General features: G+C 42.7%; 1 protein-coding gene across 2 annotated transcripts in view; it reads right to left on the bottom strand.

Annotated features, from left to right (window-relative positions):
* Positions 1 to 5,188: 5,188 nt before the first annotated feature.
* GSTCD (glutathione S-transferase C-terminal domain containing) overlaps positions 5,189 to 16,410 on the bottom strand; it is a 131,835-nt gene continuing 120,613 nt past the window's right edge. The window contains exons 11-13 of one of the 2 annotated variants that reach the window (XM_046655618.1): positions 15,020 to 15,050; positions 11,767 to 11,836; positions 5,189 to 8,897 (exon numbers count right to left, since the gene is read on the bottom strand). In XM_046655618.1, coding sequence (XP_046511574.1) covers positions 8,761 to 8,897; positions 11,767 to 11,836; positions 15,020 to 15,050 — 238 coding nt within the window. In that variant the 3' untranslated portion in view covers positions 5,189 to 8,760. The remainder of the gene's footprint in view (positions 8,898 to 11,766; positions 11,837 to 15,019; positions 15,051 to 16,410) is intronic. The other variant, XM_046655619.1, reaches the window with a different exon arrangement.

Below are 16,410 nucleotides of genomic sequence, written 5' to 3'. Positions count from 1 at the left end.
ACAAATCCAAGATTTACAGCCAAGAAGGAGGTGGAAAGTGGGCCAGGTTTGGGAGGCAGCCTTAGAAATATTGAAAGACTTAGGAAATAAAGACACCAAAGGAAAATCGGGACTGTTCAGTCTGATGACCATTCCAACAATGCTGTACAGACAATAATAAAGAAAACACAGGTTAAAGGTGATACTTTTGGAGCCAGCCCTGATGGCCTGGTGGTTCAAGTCTAGTGTTCACTGCTTCAGGAGCCCAGGTTCACTGCCCAGCCGTGGAACCACACCGCCCGTCTGTCAGCTGCCACAGTGTGGCAGTGCCTCGCAGAGAAGACCCAGAAGGACTTACAACCAGCACATACAACCATGTACTGGGGCTTTGGGGAGCAAAAAAAAAAGAGGAAGATTGGCAGCAGATGAGCTTGGGGCAAATCTTTCCCGGCAAGAAACAAAAAAAAAGATTAAAAACATGCAATTCCTTAAGTAAAAAAAAACTAATACTTTTGAAGTATATTCAAATTTAAAACAAGGAAAGTTAGTTCATAGCTGTTGTTCCTTTCCCCTGACATAAGATGCATTTTCAATGTAGCACGAAGAATTTGGCTAAAACAGAATTTTCTTGAGATGAGATATGGAAAGGCCGCTAAAGATTTACTGAGCCAAGAGGCAAAGTCTCTTGCTCTGGATGTCTTCAAAAATCGGACTGACTTTGGTCTGTCAGGAAATTTGGGAGTTTAATTTACTGAAGGTGCCGAAATTTATAACTTGGCTACATAAACTATTTCTAGCCGTGTAGTTCTAGAAATACTGTGAAGATGCTCTTACGGTGAGACAGAGGGGAAAATGGAGCTCTATGAACTCATACGAGTTGTTTCCTCCCCTCATGGCCTCCTCTCGCTTCCCACCCCCCCCAACACGGACGCTTTCCCAGACAACTCTCTGCTCCCCTTCAGCCGCGAGCACCCCTTTAAGTAGTCAGTTAAAAGACTGCTCAGAGCATCGCTGTCATCACTCTGCACTGCGGCAGCTCTGAATTCAAAGTATAATAAGGAAAGGACAGTTGCCATTCACCCAGGAATGTACTTATGCATTTTTAGTCTTATAAAATTTGAAGTAAACTGTGGGATGATTTATGAAGGAGTTAGAATGAACAATAGAGAGGTTTGAACTAAAGAAATAAATAACGGAGATGACCATTTAAAATTTGCAGTGAGGTAAAATTTGATCATACATAAAATTCACCTTTATTACTATTATCAACAGTCAACTCCTTGTCAGTTATGTATATAAACTGTGGTTTTAACCATCTATGGTAAATTTTCACCCCTACCCTGGGTTTCCTTGCCTATCCAAGAAGTCCTGGCTGACTTTTCCCAGTTACTGGGAACTTCTTAAGGGATAAGGTTGTTGTTCTTAACTAAATATGTACTGCGTTCCAAAATACAGTGCACAGGCTGCTGCTCTCAGATGAGTGAGCCAGCTCTTCTATGCAAAGGAGAGAGCGTCACATGGGAAAATGATGCAGACCCCAGGGCCTTGCCTCTGCTCCGCTTCTGACCAAGATGCAGGCAGGCAGCGAGACCTGTGGCTGAGCCCAGCTGACAGACAGGTGAGGGGCAATCTTTTCTTTCCTCACTGACGTGGCTCTAGAGACAGCAGTACAGCATCCCCTACAGACTGCTCGTGCCACTGTCTCATTTCCCTAACAGTCATTTGGTATCGCCCATTAAACAGGTGCTTTATCGAGCACCGCACGCAAGCAGTGCTCTGTGCTGGGGTAGGCTCCTAACGGTAAACATCAGACTGGCGTTCCTTGTGCGAGCTCGAGCAGACTCGCTTTGCCTTCTCCTCCATGGACAAGGCAAATAATTTACCAGGATCTTCTCCATACAAGCTATTCAGATGACAGGCAGTAACTGTCACTTCTTAATCTTCTCTAGCATTGGATTTGCTAAATGTATTTTAAAAACATTACATAAAAACAACACAAACCAATACAGAAACCCCACATGCTGATGCATGGATATGTGTCTCCAGAGGGAAAGGAAGCCTCATCTATATATATATTTTTTTTTGCTTGAGGAAGCTTGTCCCTAAGCTAACATCTATGCCAATCTTCCTCTTTTTTTGCATGTGGGACGCTGCCACAGCATGGCTTGATGAACTGTGTGTAGGTCCATACCTGGGATCTGAACCCATGAACCCCAGGCTGCCCAAGCAGAGTGAGTGAACCTAACCACTACACCACCAGGCTGCCTCATTTTTTTTGGGTGAGCAAGATTAGCTCTGAGCTAACATCCATGCTAGTCCTCCTCCACTTTGTATGCGGGATGCCTCCACAGCATGGCTGATGAGTGGAGTAGGCCTGCACCCAGGGTCTGAACCCGTGAACCTGGGCCACCTGAAGCAGAGTGCACAGAACTTTAATCACTGGGCCGCGGGGCAGCCCCTTCATCTGTATTTTCACCCCAGATGGAAGCGTTAAAACGTGTTATTCATTCTGTCAATGCTCACTGAGCTCCTGTGATGCGCCACACTGGATTAAGCGCTGCAGGGCACTGGGGGGTGAAGGCGCTGGGGGCCGGTCTCCTGGGGACGAGGTGTCCTGCACCACACTGGATTAAGCGCTGCAGGGCACCGGGGGGTGAGGGCGCTGAGGGCCGGTCTCCTGGGGACGAGGCGTTCTGCACAGGCCGCTGTGGGAGCGAGAGCAGTGGAGGTCGGAGCTTCCTCCGGGAGGGGCCGCAGCTCACCAGGGTCTGACACGCTGCGGACATTCCCAGGACCCTGCATCAGCCAGCCAGGACTATGCTCCTCTGCTTGCTGCTGAACTGTGTTTTTTTGCCTGACGGTAAGGTGTTGTTACTCGGATCAGATAAACCAGACCTAAAAGCAAACCGACACGCAAAGGAATGAAACCTGGCTCTTCGGAGTGCGGTGACAGAGTCCTGTGAAAGCAAATGATGATTCTTTTATGGGAAATGGTGAAAAAGAGCCTGATAGTGGGCTAATTCTCTAGTGCAGAACATTGCCTTCTGCTACATTTTCGCTTCCTTTGGATCAGTAATAGTGTTATTTGGGGTCAAGGGTCCTTTTGAGGACCTGATTGAAACTATGGTCCCTCCAGCGGCAGGAGACAGTCTCAGGAGAGGGCTGCACATTCTCCATGTCTCAGGTCACACACCCTTCGTATGATTCCCAAACATGGAACTGACCCTGCCAGGCGTCAAAATGTGTCATAAAGCTGCAATAAATGAGTGTGATTCTGGTACAAGTATTCAATAGGAAAGAATAAAAGTGAAGAAAGTCCTAAAAGCATATCAAATCCATGGAAAAGTTGGGTTTTTATAATGGTATGGTGAAAAGTAACAAATCATGTGAAAAGAAATGTTAGACTTCTGCCTCAAACCACCCCCTGCCGAAAGGAATTCCAGCTGGTTAAACACTGACGTGTAAAAACTAAAACTGTTAAAGAATTAGAATAACAAAAATACAGGTGAATAGTTTCTTATCACTGAGTGGGAAAAACCTAAGCGGCAATCACAAGGAAAAGAGTGACTTATGTGACCAAATGTATATTTTAAACTTTACAAACGCAAAACAATAACAAAAACACCACCTTCCTTCACAAAGGCCAACTTAAAAAAATGTTAATCTGACAAAAAGTCTTCAATCCACACATAAACCTTTACAAATCTGTACATAAGACGAAAGTACCAGATGAAAAATGAGCAAGAAGTATGAACACAATACTTGGCCTCAAAGCAAGAGCTCAGTAGATGTGTTGATCAGATGAATAAATTGATAAAGAGGCAACTCACAGAATATCAATGGCCCATAAACATAGGAAAAGTATGCAATCATAGGAATAATTTCATGAATGAATATAAAAGCAAAATAGCATTTTTGTTCATCAAACTGACCAAGATTAAAACAAAGCTCTGATAATGCCTGCATTGGTGAGGATGCTGGGACGTCAGAATCATACATTCCTAGGAGCGTCAACCCGTGCCTTCCTGAAGGGAGATTTGGCATTATGGATTGAGCACTTTAATATATGAGGTAGAATTTGCAAATTTGAAGCTTCTCCACCTTTCTATAATAATAAAAAACCTCTCCTTTGAGTGTTTTTCTGGAAAATTCCTTTCCGAAAGTAAGTGTGAAAAGTCCACAGAGCAATGACAGGAAGTGCTTGTGGCACACGTCTTCTCTTTGATGGTGTAGGACCAGTAAAATGCCCTATATTCAGAATCTGTTTCAAAACTGGAAGATGCAACGGCTGCTTCTTTCTCTCTCTTCTTCCTTCCCTTCCTTTCCTTTCTCTTCTCTTCCTCCTTCAGCGACATTGCTGGTGCTGCCTCATATCATTGTTTGTGGTACCTGCACCCTCCGCCAAGGCTCTACACCCCACCCTGGTGAACTCAGGAGGGCTCTGCTGTTCGCCTTAGTCAGCAAACTGACGGAGTGCAGTAGACCACAGCTGAGCAGTCCTGGTGGCTGGCTGACGGTTTGCCATGCTTTTTCCTTTGCCCTGAGACCAGCTAGGTTCCTGAGAGGCTGCTTGGTCAGGCTGAAGAGAGGTGGAGGAGAGTCGCGGCTAACTGGATGGATATGTAGCAAGAGTGAGAAATACACTTCCTTGTGCAGAACTTCAAGACAGAGATTGAGTTACTACAGTATATCCCAGGGTCATTATGAGAATTAAAGGACGTAAAAAAGACTGAATGAGTTACAGGGCTTAGACTAGTGCCTAGCAAATATCAAACACTGTATTAGTGTTTGTTAGATAAACCCGTGTGTGTGTGTGTGTGTGTGTGTGTGTGTGTGTGTGTGAACAGTCCAGGAAGTATGAAAAAAGTGTTAAAAGCGATTTTAAAATTTTCTTGTTGTTCAGACACATCTTCTCGTTTTTCTTCAATAGACATGTATTTCTGGAATAATTAAAAAAATCTGTTCAACAACGCCTAACTACTTTGCACTGAGAGACTGTTTTTTTAAAAATTGTAATTTAAAGAAATATATTGCTTTCTTTACTGTGATTTCATTTTATCACTTCCACAGGAACATATCTCTAATTTTATTATGAAAATCAATAGAAAAACAAGTGTCAGTATGTGGAAGTCCTATTAACGGCAGTTTTCTTGAACGATGGAGTGGATAACACCTGTGGCCAAAATCTTGAGAATGGGACGAAATGTTTAATTACTGTTCCTCACCTGTTCTTTTGCATGCATGCTCTGAAAACGTTTTGACTTCGAATATGACTGACATTTGTCTCCCTCAATAAGATCAAGTTGTCTAGTCATCAGTGATTATATCCCTGCTTCTCCGAGCCAGGCTTGAAGCCAGTGACAGATAAGCTCTGGTTTCTAACATCACCGCCTTGGAAGGCAGATCAGCGAGCAGCTGCTTTGCTTTTGACGGACAAGAGTATGGGTGAGACCAGGTCACTTGCTGGGATTGCTATCATTGCAGCACTCTTCCTGCTGGCTGCATCCAAACCCTGTAGTTGCCCTGGTTGGGAATGAACCTTCGATTCACACAGAAAAATCATGGTCCAAGAGTGATCATTAACACCCAATCTATGACCAGCCACTGCCAACATAGCTGGAGAGTTCCATGCCTGAGAACAGGATGGGCGAACAGTGGGGTCACTTTCTTTTTTATTCTCCTTACTTGTCATGCGGCTTTTTCGGGTGGAGTACTTTGCGTCACCCAGGAGGGGTGAGAAGACTCCCTCAGGAGGCAGGTCTAAGAACAGAGGGGATAACGAGACTGGTGAGCAGGTGGAGTAAGAGGAGGCTACTCTGAGCAGTGCGAACAGCATGTAAAAAGCTCAAGGTAATGGCATCAGAACTATCAAATAATAACAAATAAAACCTCTACACTGAAAATTACAAGATATTGCTGAGAGTAATTAGAGAAGACCTAAATAGCTGAGAATATTATGTTCATGGATTTTAAGACTCAACATTGTTTATATGTTCATTTTCTCCAAATTGATGTAAAGATTCCAAGCTTTACCAAAAATCCCAGCAGGCTTTTTTTTTTTTTTAAAGAAATTGATAATCCAATTAAAAAATTTATAGGGAAATACAATGGATCTAGCAGAGTCAAAACAAACTGGAAAATGAAAAATAAAATTGGAAGACAAACTACCTAATTTCAAGACTTACTATAAAAGCAACAGTAACTAAACAAATACATTAATGGAATAAACCAGAGAATTCAGAAATAGACTCACCCATATGCATCAAGTGATTTTCAGCTGAGGTGCCAAGTCAATTCAATGAGAAGAAAGGTTTTTAAATAAATGGTGCCCAAATGACTGTATATTCTCAAAACCTACTTACCCCTATTTGTGAATATGGATTTCAGGTGGATTGCAGACCTAAACGTAAAAAGCTAGAACTGTAAGTTTCTATAAGAAAACATGGAAAGAATCTTCATAACCTTAGGGTAGGTAAGGCTTTATTAGAGAGAACACAGAAAATATTAACCGTAAAAGAAAGAAAAGATAAATTAGCCTTTGTGAAAATTAAGACATTCATTATGAAAATGAGTAGGTAAGCCACAGACTGTGAAAAAGATTCTCTCTCTATATATCTGACAAAAGGCTCATATCCAGAATATACAAAGAACTCTTATAAATCAATAATAAAAAGTCTAAATGACCTAATTTTAAAAATGCACAAAAGACTTGAAAAGACACTTTATAAATCATACTTAACGTCAATAGTCATCAGAGAAATAAAAATTAAAACCACAATGAGATGCCATTTCACATCCACCAGAATGGTTAAAATAAAAATATCAACTGACAATATCAAATAGCAAGGGTGTGGAGAAGTGGAACTTTCACACGTTGCTGGTGGGAATATTAAATGGTACAACCACTTTGGAAAATTGTTTGGCAACTGACATTCATTTAGCCAATGACCCAGCAATTCTACTACTAGGTATTTATCTAAGAGAAATGAACACACGTGTCTACAAAAAGACTTGCACAAGCATATTCATAGGCCTTATTTGTAATATCCTCAAAGTGGAAACAACCCAAATACATACCAACAGGAGAAGGGATAAACACCTTCTGATCTATTTATATAATGGAATACTTCTTAGGAATAAGAAGAAACTATTGATACACATAACAATGTGGATATTTCTTAAAAAATACTACGTTGAACAAAAGATGCCAGACACAAAGACTACATACTAAATGATGTCATTTATATGAAGGAAAAAAATAGGCAAAGCAATGTAGGGTGATAGAAATCAGAGAGTGGTTGCCTTTGGGATGGGGGAGACTGAACAGAAAGGGACATGAGAGAACTTTCCGGCCTGATGGAAATATTCTATTTCTTATTCCTGGTGGTGGTTGCGTGGGTGTAAACAGTTAGCAAAACTTCTCAAACTGAACACTTAAAATCTGTTATTTTACTGTCTATAACTCATACCTCAATTAGACCAAAAAGACCCAGGAAAGAGGAGCACGGTGTGTTTATAGGTGCAGATGACTAAAACACTCAGGGCTGGGGGTTCATTCTTTACTTAACCCCCCTACCCTCCCTAAGTTATTCCTGTATTTTAATCCACAGTGATGAAAGAGTTATTTATTAAAGTCCTTTATCCTCATGACAAGTGTCAGACAGGGGTTGAAAACATCAAAATCGATGAAACACATCTTATCTCAAGTGGAATGGCCTAGGACATGTAAAAGTTAAACACTTAGCAGCATGTGAGAAGGGACACGCCCTCCATCTTTAAACACTGGCTGGTGGAAGCCGGAGAACGTGGGCAGGGAGGAGCATTCAAATCAGGTTCCAAATCCTGTGCTCCTCCCACATCCAATGGGTACTCGTAAGATTTACCAAAATAAAAAAAAAAGACTGATGTCTGAACAACAAATTCTGTGACCACACCTTCTATTATGATATAAAGAACTTATTCATTAATCTTTCTCTTCTAGATGATTCACCTCCATAGGCAAGGCACTGTGTCTCTTGCAATTCATTTTTGTATCCTTAGAAGAATCTACGCCAAGGTCTTGAAAATAATGGATCCTCCATCATTATTTATATGCTTAGGTTAATTAATCAATGTATTTACTGATTAGTTAGAATTTATGTCCAAATTACATGTTCCCATAACGGGAAATTTACTTCAATTATTTTATAATGTCTTCAATATAAAATGTTTGAACCAGCAGTGATCTCATTTGGTAATCCATGGGAAATACATTTAAAAGGAGTGTAAGGAATGATATGCAAGTCCATCTCACCCCAGCTTAAAAATTTAACCATCCTGTAATTACCTGACTAGATTTTTAAAAAAACTACAGAAAAAGTACAATTGTTAAAAGTATAAAAAACAACCCCACTGAGTCTAGCTTTGTCTCCATTTGGGTATCTAATGATCACAGAGGTTGCAGGCACACTGTTTTGAACGGGACGCCACACTGGCACGATCAGAGAAGCTGAGCCCAGAGGGAAGCTGTTACCCCAGTGACGGAGCTCCACTGTGAGCGTTACTCCGCAGGCGGCTGCGACTCCGGGGACTCTGCACACCCAGTGGCCCTTTCATCGCGCACTCTAAGAGCATCCGTGACGCTGTGCAGGTAGCCTCTCTTCCGAGATCCCCCCGCGGCTTTCCTTCCCGCGCGAACAGTTTCAAGACGGCGAGTGCTGCTTCCTCGCTCCGCCAAGAGCCTCCTGACGCCGCGGGGCTTTCATCACCACGTCGGCGGCAGGACACCACACGCGACCGCTTCTAAATGGGGACCCCCACAATCATGTTGTTTTTGGGAGAGCAGCTCTCCGGCTCCATGGATATCACCTGAACGGAGTAGCCGCGCTCCTCTGCAGCTCTCGCTCGATCCAGGTCCACCAGGCACATGCACTGCTTTCCTGAAACACAGGAGGGGGACCGGTGGTTCATCGGCGGGGGCGAGGACGCGCAGAACGCTGTCTGCCCCAAGGCCTGCCCACTCTCTGTTTAATTCTGGATCAGTGAGCAGAGAAGAGGACTACAGATATGTGACATTTCACAGATATGTTTCTACTACTAATTTAAAGAACATTAACCTTTTAAATGTATTTATAAATAAATCTCGAATAAACACTACATTTTCTATTTTCCACTTTGGTTAAAAATCCATTTAAAGACCTTTTCTCTTCATGCCCTATGAAAATGAAACATTATCTATAATATGGTAAAAACAGTCTGTCTTGAGGAATATCTCAAATAACACGCAAACAAGGGGACACCTGAGAGAGGCGTTACATCTGCACTGGAGTTTTCAGGACATTAAAGAAATGAGGAATGGAAAATATTTGAGAAAATCCTCAATTGTGTGCTGATCATTTCAAGCAGATGTGTATGTTGAGTGTAACATAATTTGAATTTTCAGAGCTGCTGCACCCCTATGAAATACCGGTTTTCAATTGTCTTTGTGATCTTTGGAAAACAAAAGAGGAAGCCTGACTGGCAAGCAGGGCAGGTAATTTGTGTTCCTTTGGCGAACACAAACTTCTGTTTCAGCAGCAGCTCGGGGAAAAAATGATTTGGGGTTGAATATAGTCAAAGCTATGGGTTACCTTTACACTTTCAATTTCTTTAAATTCAATATATGGACCTCTTCATCCTCTTGGAAAAAGGTTACTGACTATGCAGAACTTCATTCATTCCATACTTTCCTCAGTAATTATAATAATGCCGAAACATTATTTTTAAATGATTTACTTGAATGACAGCAGAAACTGCTAAACTAACACAGCTTCAGAAGTGAAGACAGCAGAGTCCTCACAGAAAAACAGTGGAAGGTGAAACCAGTCGGTAAGAACTGGCAAGGAAATTCAGATTTAAAATATTTTATACATTTTCCTTAAAAGGTCTCATGACAAAAAGGATAAAATGTGTTAGAAATGACATAAAAAGAGACGTCTAGAATCCCATGTAGGCTAAATCACCCCTCTTCATCAACAGCCCTATGGCTGACATTCTTTTTTTTCCTTAAAATGTTGTTCTTCCTTTAAAACATCTGTAAATCCCCCCGTCTACTTTTCAATTTAAATGAAACATTCTCTGTCAGAACAGGATGCTCTACATTCATCAGCACCACCTGGATGTACACTGCAGCTCATTTGCTCTTGGCGTTGATCCCAGTCAAGTTTCCCTTTTCCATGATACAGAAGAATCTCATGTTTTTACATGTTGAAGAAGTGTCTTTATAACTGAAATTCAGTTGTTGGCAGTCCACGTTTTGGGGACTGGAAGCTCCCTAAATGTTCACAGACAAAAGTGCCCTGTGCACGTACAGATGCAGACGTGATGGGGTCTCTGACTTTGAACTGACCTTCCCTCTCTTCCTGAAGTGACTATGCCAAATGCTGCTCCTCCTCCTCAACTCTGGCTGCTTCCCGTCCAGCCACTCCCTTCTGGTTTGATGCCCAAAACATCAACCATGTGCACGCCATCCACCACCCCAATTATGTCTTCACTGCGTCTAATGGAGTTATAGCAAACGTAATTTGATAACCAAATGTAGCTTATGCCTTAATATACATTCACTGTACATTCCAACGTACATTTGACTAACTCCAAGTTGGGAACTGGAACAGGAGGAGGAAGAGGGAAAGAGAGAGAGGTTGCATGCAGGAAAGAGCAAGCTTTTTCATGCCCCAGAGTGTGAAAAGGGAAGGAAATCACTTGTGCCTTCAGCCTCAGGTCTCAAATGCCTCTCCAACTGTGGGTATCCTGTGATGCCGACTTTGATTTTAGAGTTAAAAGATAACTATTTCTCACGCAACATGGTCCCTGAGTGCAAGCTATTTACTACATCTGCTGCCCTGCCCAAGAAACAGCAATCTGATCCAGTACACCATGGTGGTCTCAATGTGTGGCTTTCCTAAATAATTTTAAAGATTAGTTTTGACTCCACTCAATCATCTTAAGCCCTAATTTGGAACCTAACCTTCCAGTGATGTGACTTCATCATGGAGGGCATCGCAAAAGCAGATCAGTGCTTCACATCTGAGATCAAATAACTTGGGTTCATAGTGCGGCTCCAGCACCCACCAGCTGAAGGATCCTGGGCAAGCTTTTGTCCCAATTCTCTCACGTGGAAAATGTCAATAATAGCACATGCCCATATGTATTTTATGAGAATTTACTGAGAGAATAGGTGGAGGGCATTTAGCTCAGTGCTTAAATGTGCAATAGCCATTAGCTGCTATTATCCCTTCTAAATGTGATTTCCTTTTCCAAAGCAAAGTCTTGGATAAATTCATTACTTTACCTTGAAATGCTGTTGTAGGCCTTCTAATTTAGGTAATGTTTAATATTACAAATGTCAAATAAATTGGTCTATGATTAATAATATACAACTATATTTTTTCCGAGAAAGAAAATATTATCATCCTTATCAATTTTTTAATGCATCAATTTTGGCATGCGTAATTGATTTTTCCATCTTTATTATTTTTTTCCATGGTTTTTGATAGATCCTTCAGTTTGTTTATAACAGTAAGAAAGAGATTTAACATAATTCTACTCAACATACAATCACTGAAAATGTATTTAAAAGTACTAACATGAGAATGGAATAAAATGTTACAGTTACAAAGCACTTTTCACTATGGATTAAGTTTTCTGGGAAGAACAAGCTTCACTTTCCTGTTGACAAGTGGAGCAGTTTTTCCCACACAGAGTCGGTGCCATCATTCCTAGGCACCCTGTATGTGATCTGATCAACAGCTGCTCCGGGAAAACACATACCTATGAGCCTTCGTTGGGGTGGAAGCTGGACAGCTGTTTGATCTGCAAATCTGCACAGAATCATGTGTTCCTAAAAGAAAAAGCAATAGAATGTGGGTTTATTTAATCTTCTGCTTCAAAATTGTAAAAGTAACACAAACGACTTCGTTTTTCTGGAGTTCTACATTGTTTTATTGAACAAAGTGCTGCACAAATAGTACTTCTGGAAGCAGCAGACTTCCAGGCAATGGTTCTCAGGAACATTTTTCCCTTCAAGCGGACTGCTTGTCAGCTGCAGTTCTTAAGAGCAGATGCACGGTGGACCCTCAGGGCCATGAACCAGTTGCTTTTAGCAGAAATGTGGCTATGATTTGTGATTATAATATGTTAAAGTAAAAGGCCTAAAATTTACTTATATTTTTCCTTTGATAAAACTTGGATCTCAGGAACATGGCTCCAAGAAGACATTCTCAGTGGCTTTCCTCCCACTACTGGAGCAAAGGGAAGGGCTGTAGGACATCAGTCTGTGGCGTCTGCTCTCTAGGAACGCAGCACAGTGCTGGTGGCTCCTTTGCTGGTCCTGACTCTCACTTCGCTCAGCCCCTTTAGAAAGGAGCTGGCTCTCTCCCTCTGCCCTCACTCCAAAAGGATACAAGAGATGTACCTATTTCTGCTTTAAGACAAACCATAAAGAGGACCTGAGAGAATCGGGGGAAGGTTATTGCTTCTGCTTAACAATTTTAGGAAAGACTGAATTAATGAAAGAAGCATAGGCTTTAAAGGGACAGAGCTGATGGGTCTGCCTGGCACTCTCGAGTGATGGTGGGGTGAAGCAGGGGTGCCTGCAAGGCCCCCGGGCCAGCTGTTCACCCCGACAGCTGCGGTCTCCAGCGAGCACACCATCTCACCTGTCAGCTTAGCAAAGGGGCTGAATTCAGACTCATCACTTGTCCCTTGTCTTCTGTACACTCAATTTGAGCCTCTATTTGTCAATAAGGTAACTGAAGTAATTGAAGTGATTGTGTGAGGCTGGTTCTTTTTGAAGGGTTACCATTGTCTCAACTTTTATGCGTTTTAGAAAAAGCACTTTGAGGCTCCCTATAAAATTTAGTGGCAATGGGGAGGATACTAATAAACTATTGCAAATGAATACCTTTTATTAAGCTCTGTGAACTGGCATCCACAAAGGGGCAGAAGAAGAATTTAGAACTATATAATTTGAAGAAAAGGGAAGCAGCAGCATGCCCTTCGTCCTCAGGGTGTTTGAACATTAAGAGTCACTTTAAGTAAGGCCATGTCAGGAAGCACGACCTCAGGCGAGGGTCATTCCTCTGTCTGCTAGGTCTCACCCTATCCATTGCTATCACTCGTGTGGGTGTCCACCCAGTAGGAGTTAAGTTCTGAAAGGGGAGGGCACATAGTGGGTACTCAGGAAAGGTCTGCTGCTGGATTGAACTGTGTAGAAAAATGCTTCCAAAGACCCTCCAGATATTTGGGCACTGAGTCCATGAGGTCCTGCCTGCCAGGCCCCCGCCGTGGTTAAGGAATATGAGACACCATCCTTAACCATCCCCAAGAGGTTAAATAAGACTTCTCCACAGAGCGTTCACACCTGAGACTCTTGAAAGGGCTGGTGGCCGTGGAAGGAACAGGAGGCAAGGATGAACTGGGGTGCCGGGGGTTCCTGCTCTCTGGAAGAGCCGCCTCTTCTGACTCTAAAATTTTGCATTCTTCCCCAGCCAGTGAGGCTGCGGCACCCTCCCTCCCCACGGCGTTTCCTTGTTCTGAGAGTTTGCTTTATCCAGCATCACTCAAGGAGGGGTTAAAAACAAGGGTCTAGTTTTTGTTTTTGCTTATTTTTCAATTCATTTTCTACTTTATTGGCAGGGCCTTGTGAGAGAAAGGTGAGGTATTTTGAATCGTATGAAAATAAAGTTCCTGGGGTCCTAATGTTTCCCCAAAAACTTTATAGTTCCCTAGGATATGAAAACTTTAAATCCAGCAGGCAAAGATGAGAACGGCTCTGGATGAAGCATGAACACTGAGGTTTCTCTCCTCTCCATGGGCGTCTGTGCTTGGAAGGGTGAGGACAGGTGAGGGTGGGAGACAACTGGAGGTGGGCGTGTAACAGTTATAAAGGAGAGGTAAAGGGGACAGAGGTGCCAAGGTGGCAGAAATGGACATTTCTAGGCCACTGTCCCTCACTATTTCATGTTGGAAGGAAAAGACGGTAAAACTCCCGGAAGCTGGGGCTGGTGTATAGAACGAGACTCCATTTTTAGAGAGCCTGTGTGGAATGAACTGCACTGAGAATCCAAACTAATTTATCAGCTTTAACGGCACTGCCTGTGCCTTTCTCTCAAAGAGGACCATCTCTTAGACTGCACTGTGTCACGTTACCGATCAGTGGGTTAGCAGCGATGTGCAGAAAGCTGGAAACCGCCTTGCTCAGGTTGGTGACGAACGCTGTGCAAGTTCTGACTCCTGTTGGGAGACGATTCTCTGCAGGTCTCGTGTTTCTTTGAGTCTTGCGAACAGAGGCACTGCCCTTGTTCCAGACTAGGGGTTGGCAAACTATGGCCCGCAGGCCAAATCCAGCCTCTGGTCTGTGTTAGTATGGCTCGAAAGTTAAGAAAGGTTTTTACGTTTTTGAAGGCTTGAAAACCAACAACGACAAGGACAGTGTAGAAGACGTGCGGGATTTGTAAGCGGCCAGCACAGCCTAAAATGCCTACTACCTTCCTTTGACAGAAAAAGTCACCTCGGTTCCGATGACCTTTTCAAAGGCGTTTGCAGAGTCAACGGCCTTGGAAGCTACATGCAGTCTCCCTCTGGAGCAAGGGCAGGCGCGCGTACTTAAAGACGAAATCTCTAAACATCTGGGTTTCCTGAGCTCAGGTCCCCTCTCCTGCAATGCCACTCACAGTGTATGTAGCGTCACCTGCCCTTTTGTGCTGCCTCTGGGAACCGGGCCTCAGGGAGTCAGTGCCAAAATGATGGTCTGGCTACTCCTCCTGTGCCAGTAGCTGTCTTTGTCTCTGACTCAGGGGCCATTCATCTTACGCAGGCATCCATGGAACTGTGGCAGGCTGTCACTTGCAATAGGGTGGATCTCAGACCCTTCTCAAATCCTGTCAACCACTTGAAGATTAATATTTATTTGGCAAAAGAAATCCATAATAGATGTTCATGAGTGACTCAATTATTAACTATCAGTTATATACTCCATTGGAAAAAGTCTAGTAGGAAGACATCTAGATCTTTTTAAGGTTACCTTATATGACAAAGTTTTCTTGAACTGCTCACTGAAATAGAAAAGAAAAAGGAATTAGTCATCATTTTAAATATCAAAGATTAAGGGCAGAAATAGTCTTGAAGAAACTAAATTGTAAAAGATATGTATTTTATCTAAAGAGCATATAACGTTATTCTGAACTAGAAACTGTGCCAGTTTGAAACGTCTTTATAAAAAGACAAAAGCATACTGTCAGTATGTCATTAGTTTTCAAGAATTTCTTTCAAATCTTGTTCACACTATTAGAGAAGCACAAGCATTATTTTTTCTTCCTGGCTTGGGCACACAGACTCAGGCACTTTAAGACGCAGGGTTTATTGTTTTGCAGGTGTAGTAAGGCCAAGAGGTCAGGAGACGGCTGCCGTTGAAAAGACGGCTTGTCCCTCACAGCTCCCAAGATGGGGTGTGCCCCACCACACAGGGGCGTGTGGGGAAGCACCAGTGGTCAGAAGGCCGAGGGAGTGGGGGATGCGGGTAGGAGCCTTTATGATAGGTTCCGTGGGAAGGTAAGGCAAGGCAAGGAGAGCAAGCTCAGGACTGGTCAGTTTAAATGTCAGCGGGCTCTGGGGTACAAGGGCTGCCCGAGTTGCCTGGCACCTGGCCCTGGGGTGATTTGGGCAGGGGATGGTGACCAGGAGTGGTCCTCCAATGACAAAGGGGGCATACGCCAGTAATCTACAGAGATGTAAGAAAGCTGACTGACATTAAACTGAGACTTTAAAATCAGTTATGTGAGACTGCAGTTGAACTCACATTAGCATTCTTAAGAATCTTTATAGTGCTAGACTTACAGATTTCTTGATGGGTTGTAAAATATACATTTTATCCGTGTGAATTTGGAATAAAATGAAATTTCAACTATTGACTAAGCCTCAGATTACATTTTATTTTTTGCTTTTCCATAGTTCCTTTGGTTTTCTCTCAACTAGTTGCAAATTGTAGTAAAGAACAAAACAATGAAAGACAAAGAATAAGAAGGCTATTATTTGCACTTTATTTTAAATTAGCTAGGAGCCTTTAAGCATAAATTCTAATAGAAATTTCCTAAGATTACAGTGATCAGCATGAGTGTCAACAACTAGGAACCAGAGTGAAGCATCACCCAGGCCGGGAGATGCCCTCCAGCAGGCGAGCTAAGGGTGAGAAGGAGGTCTCCCTCTTGCTCGGGAGCTCAGATTAAACGCCACCACCCACGGGCAGAGGTTAAAAACACCAGTGCTCCTACTGTAACTAGCAACAGCTCACAGTTGTTGAGTCCTTTACACACATCACTCACTTCTCACGAAAACCTAGAGGCAGTTGCTATTATTATCCCCGTTTTGTAGATTAGAACATGTTGGCAGAAAGAGTTTAAGTAGATTGCCTGAGGT

The sequence above is a fragment of the Equus quagga genome, chromosome 3 (genome assembly GCF_021613505.1).
Source record: "Equus quagga isolate Etosha38 chromosome 3, UCLA_HA_Equagga_1.0, whole genome shotgun sequence".
Classification (NCBI taxonomy): Eukaryota; Metazoa; Chordata; class Mammalia; order Perissodactyla; family Equidae; genus Equus; species Equus quagga.
The sequence above is the reverse complement of the archived record's forward strand: the minus strand, read 5'-3'. Positions and strand labels throughout refer to the sequence as shown.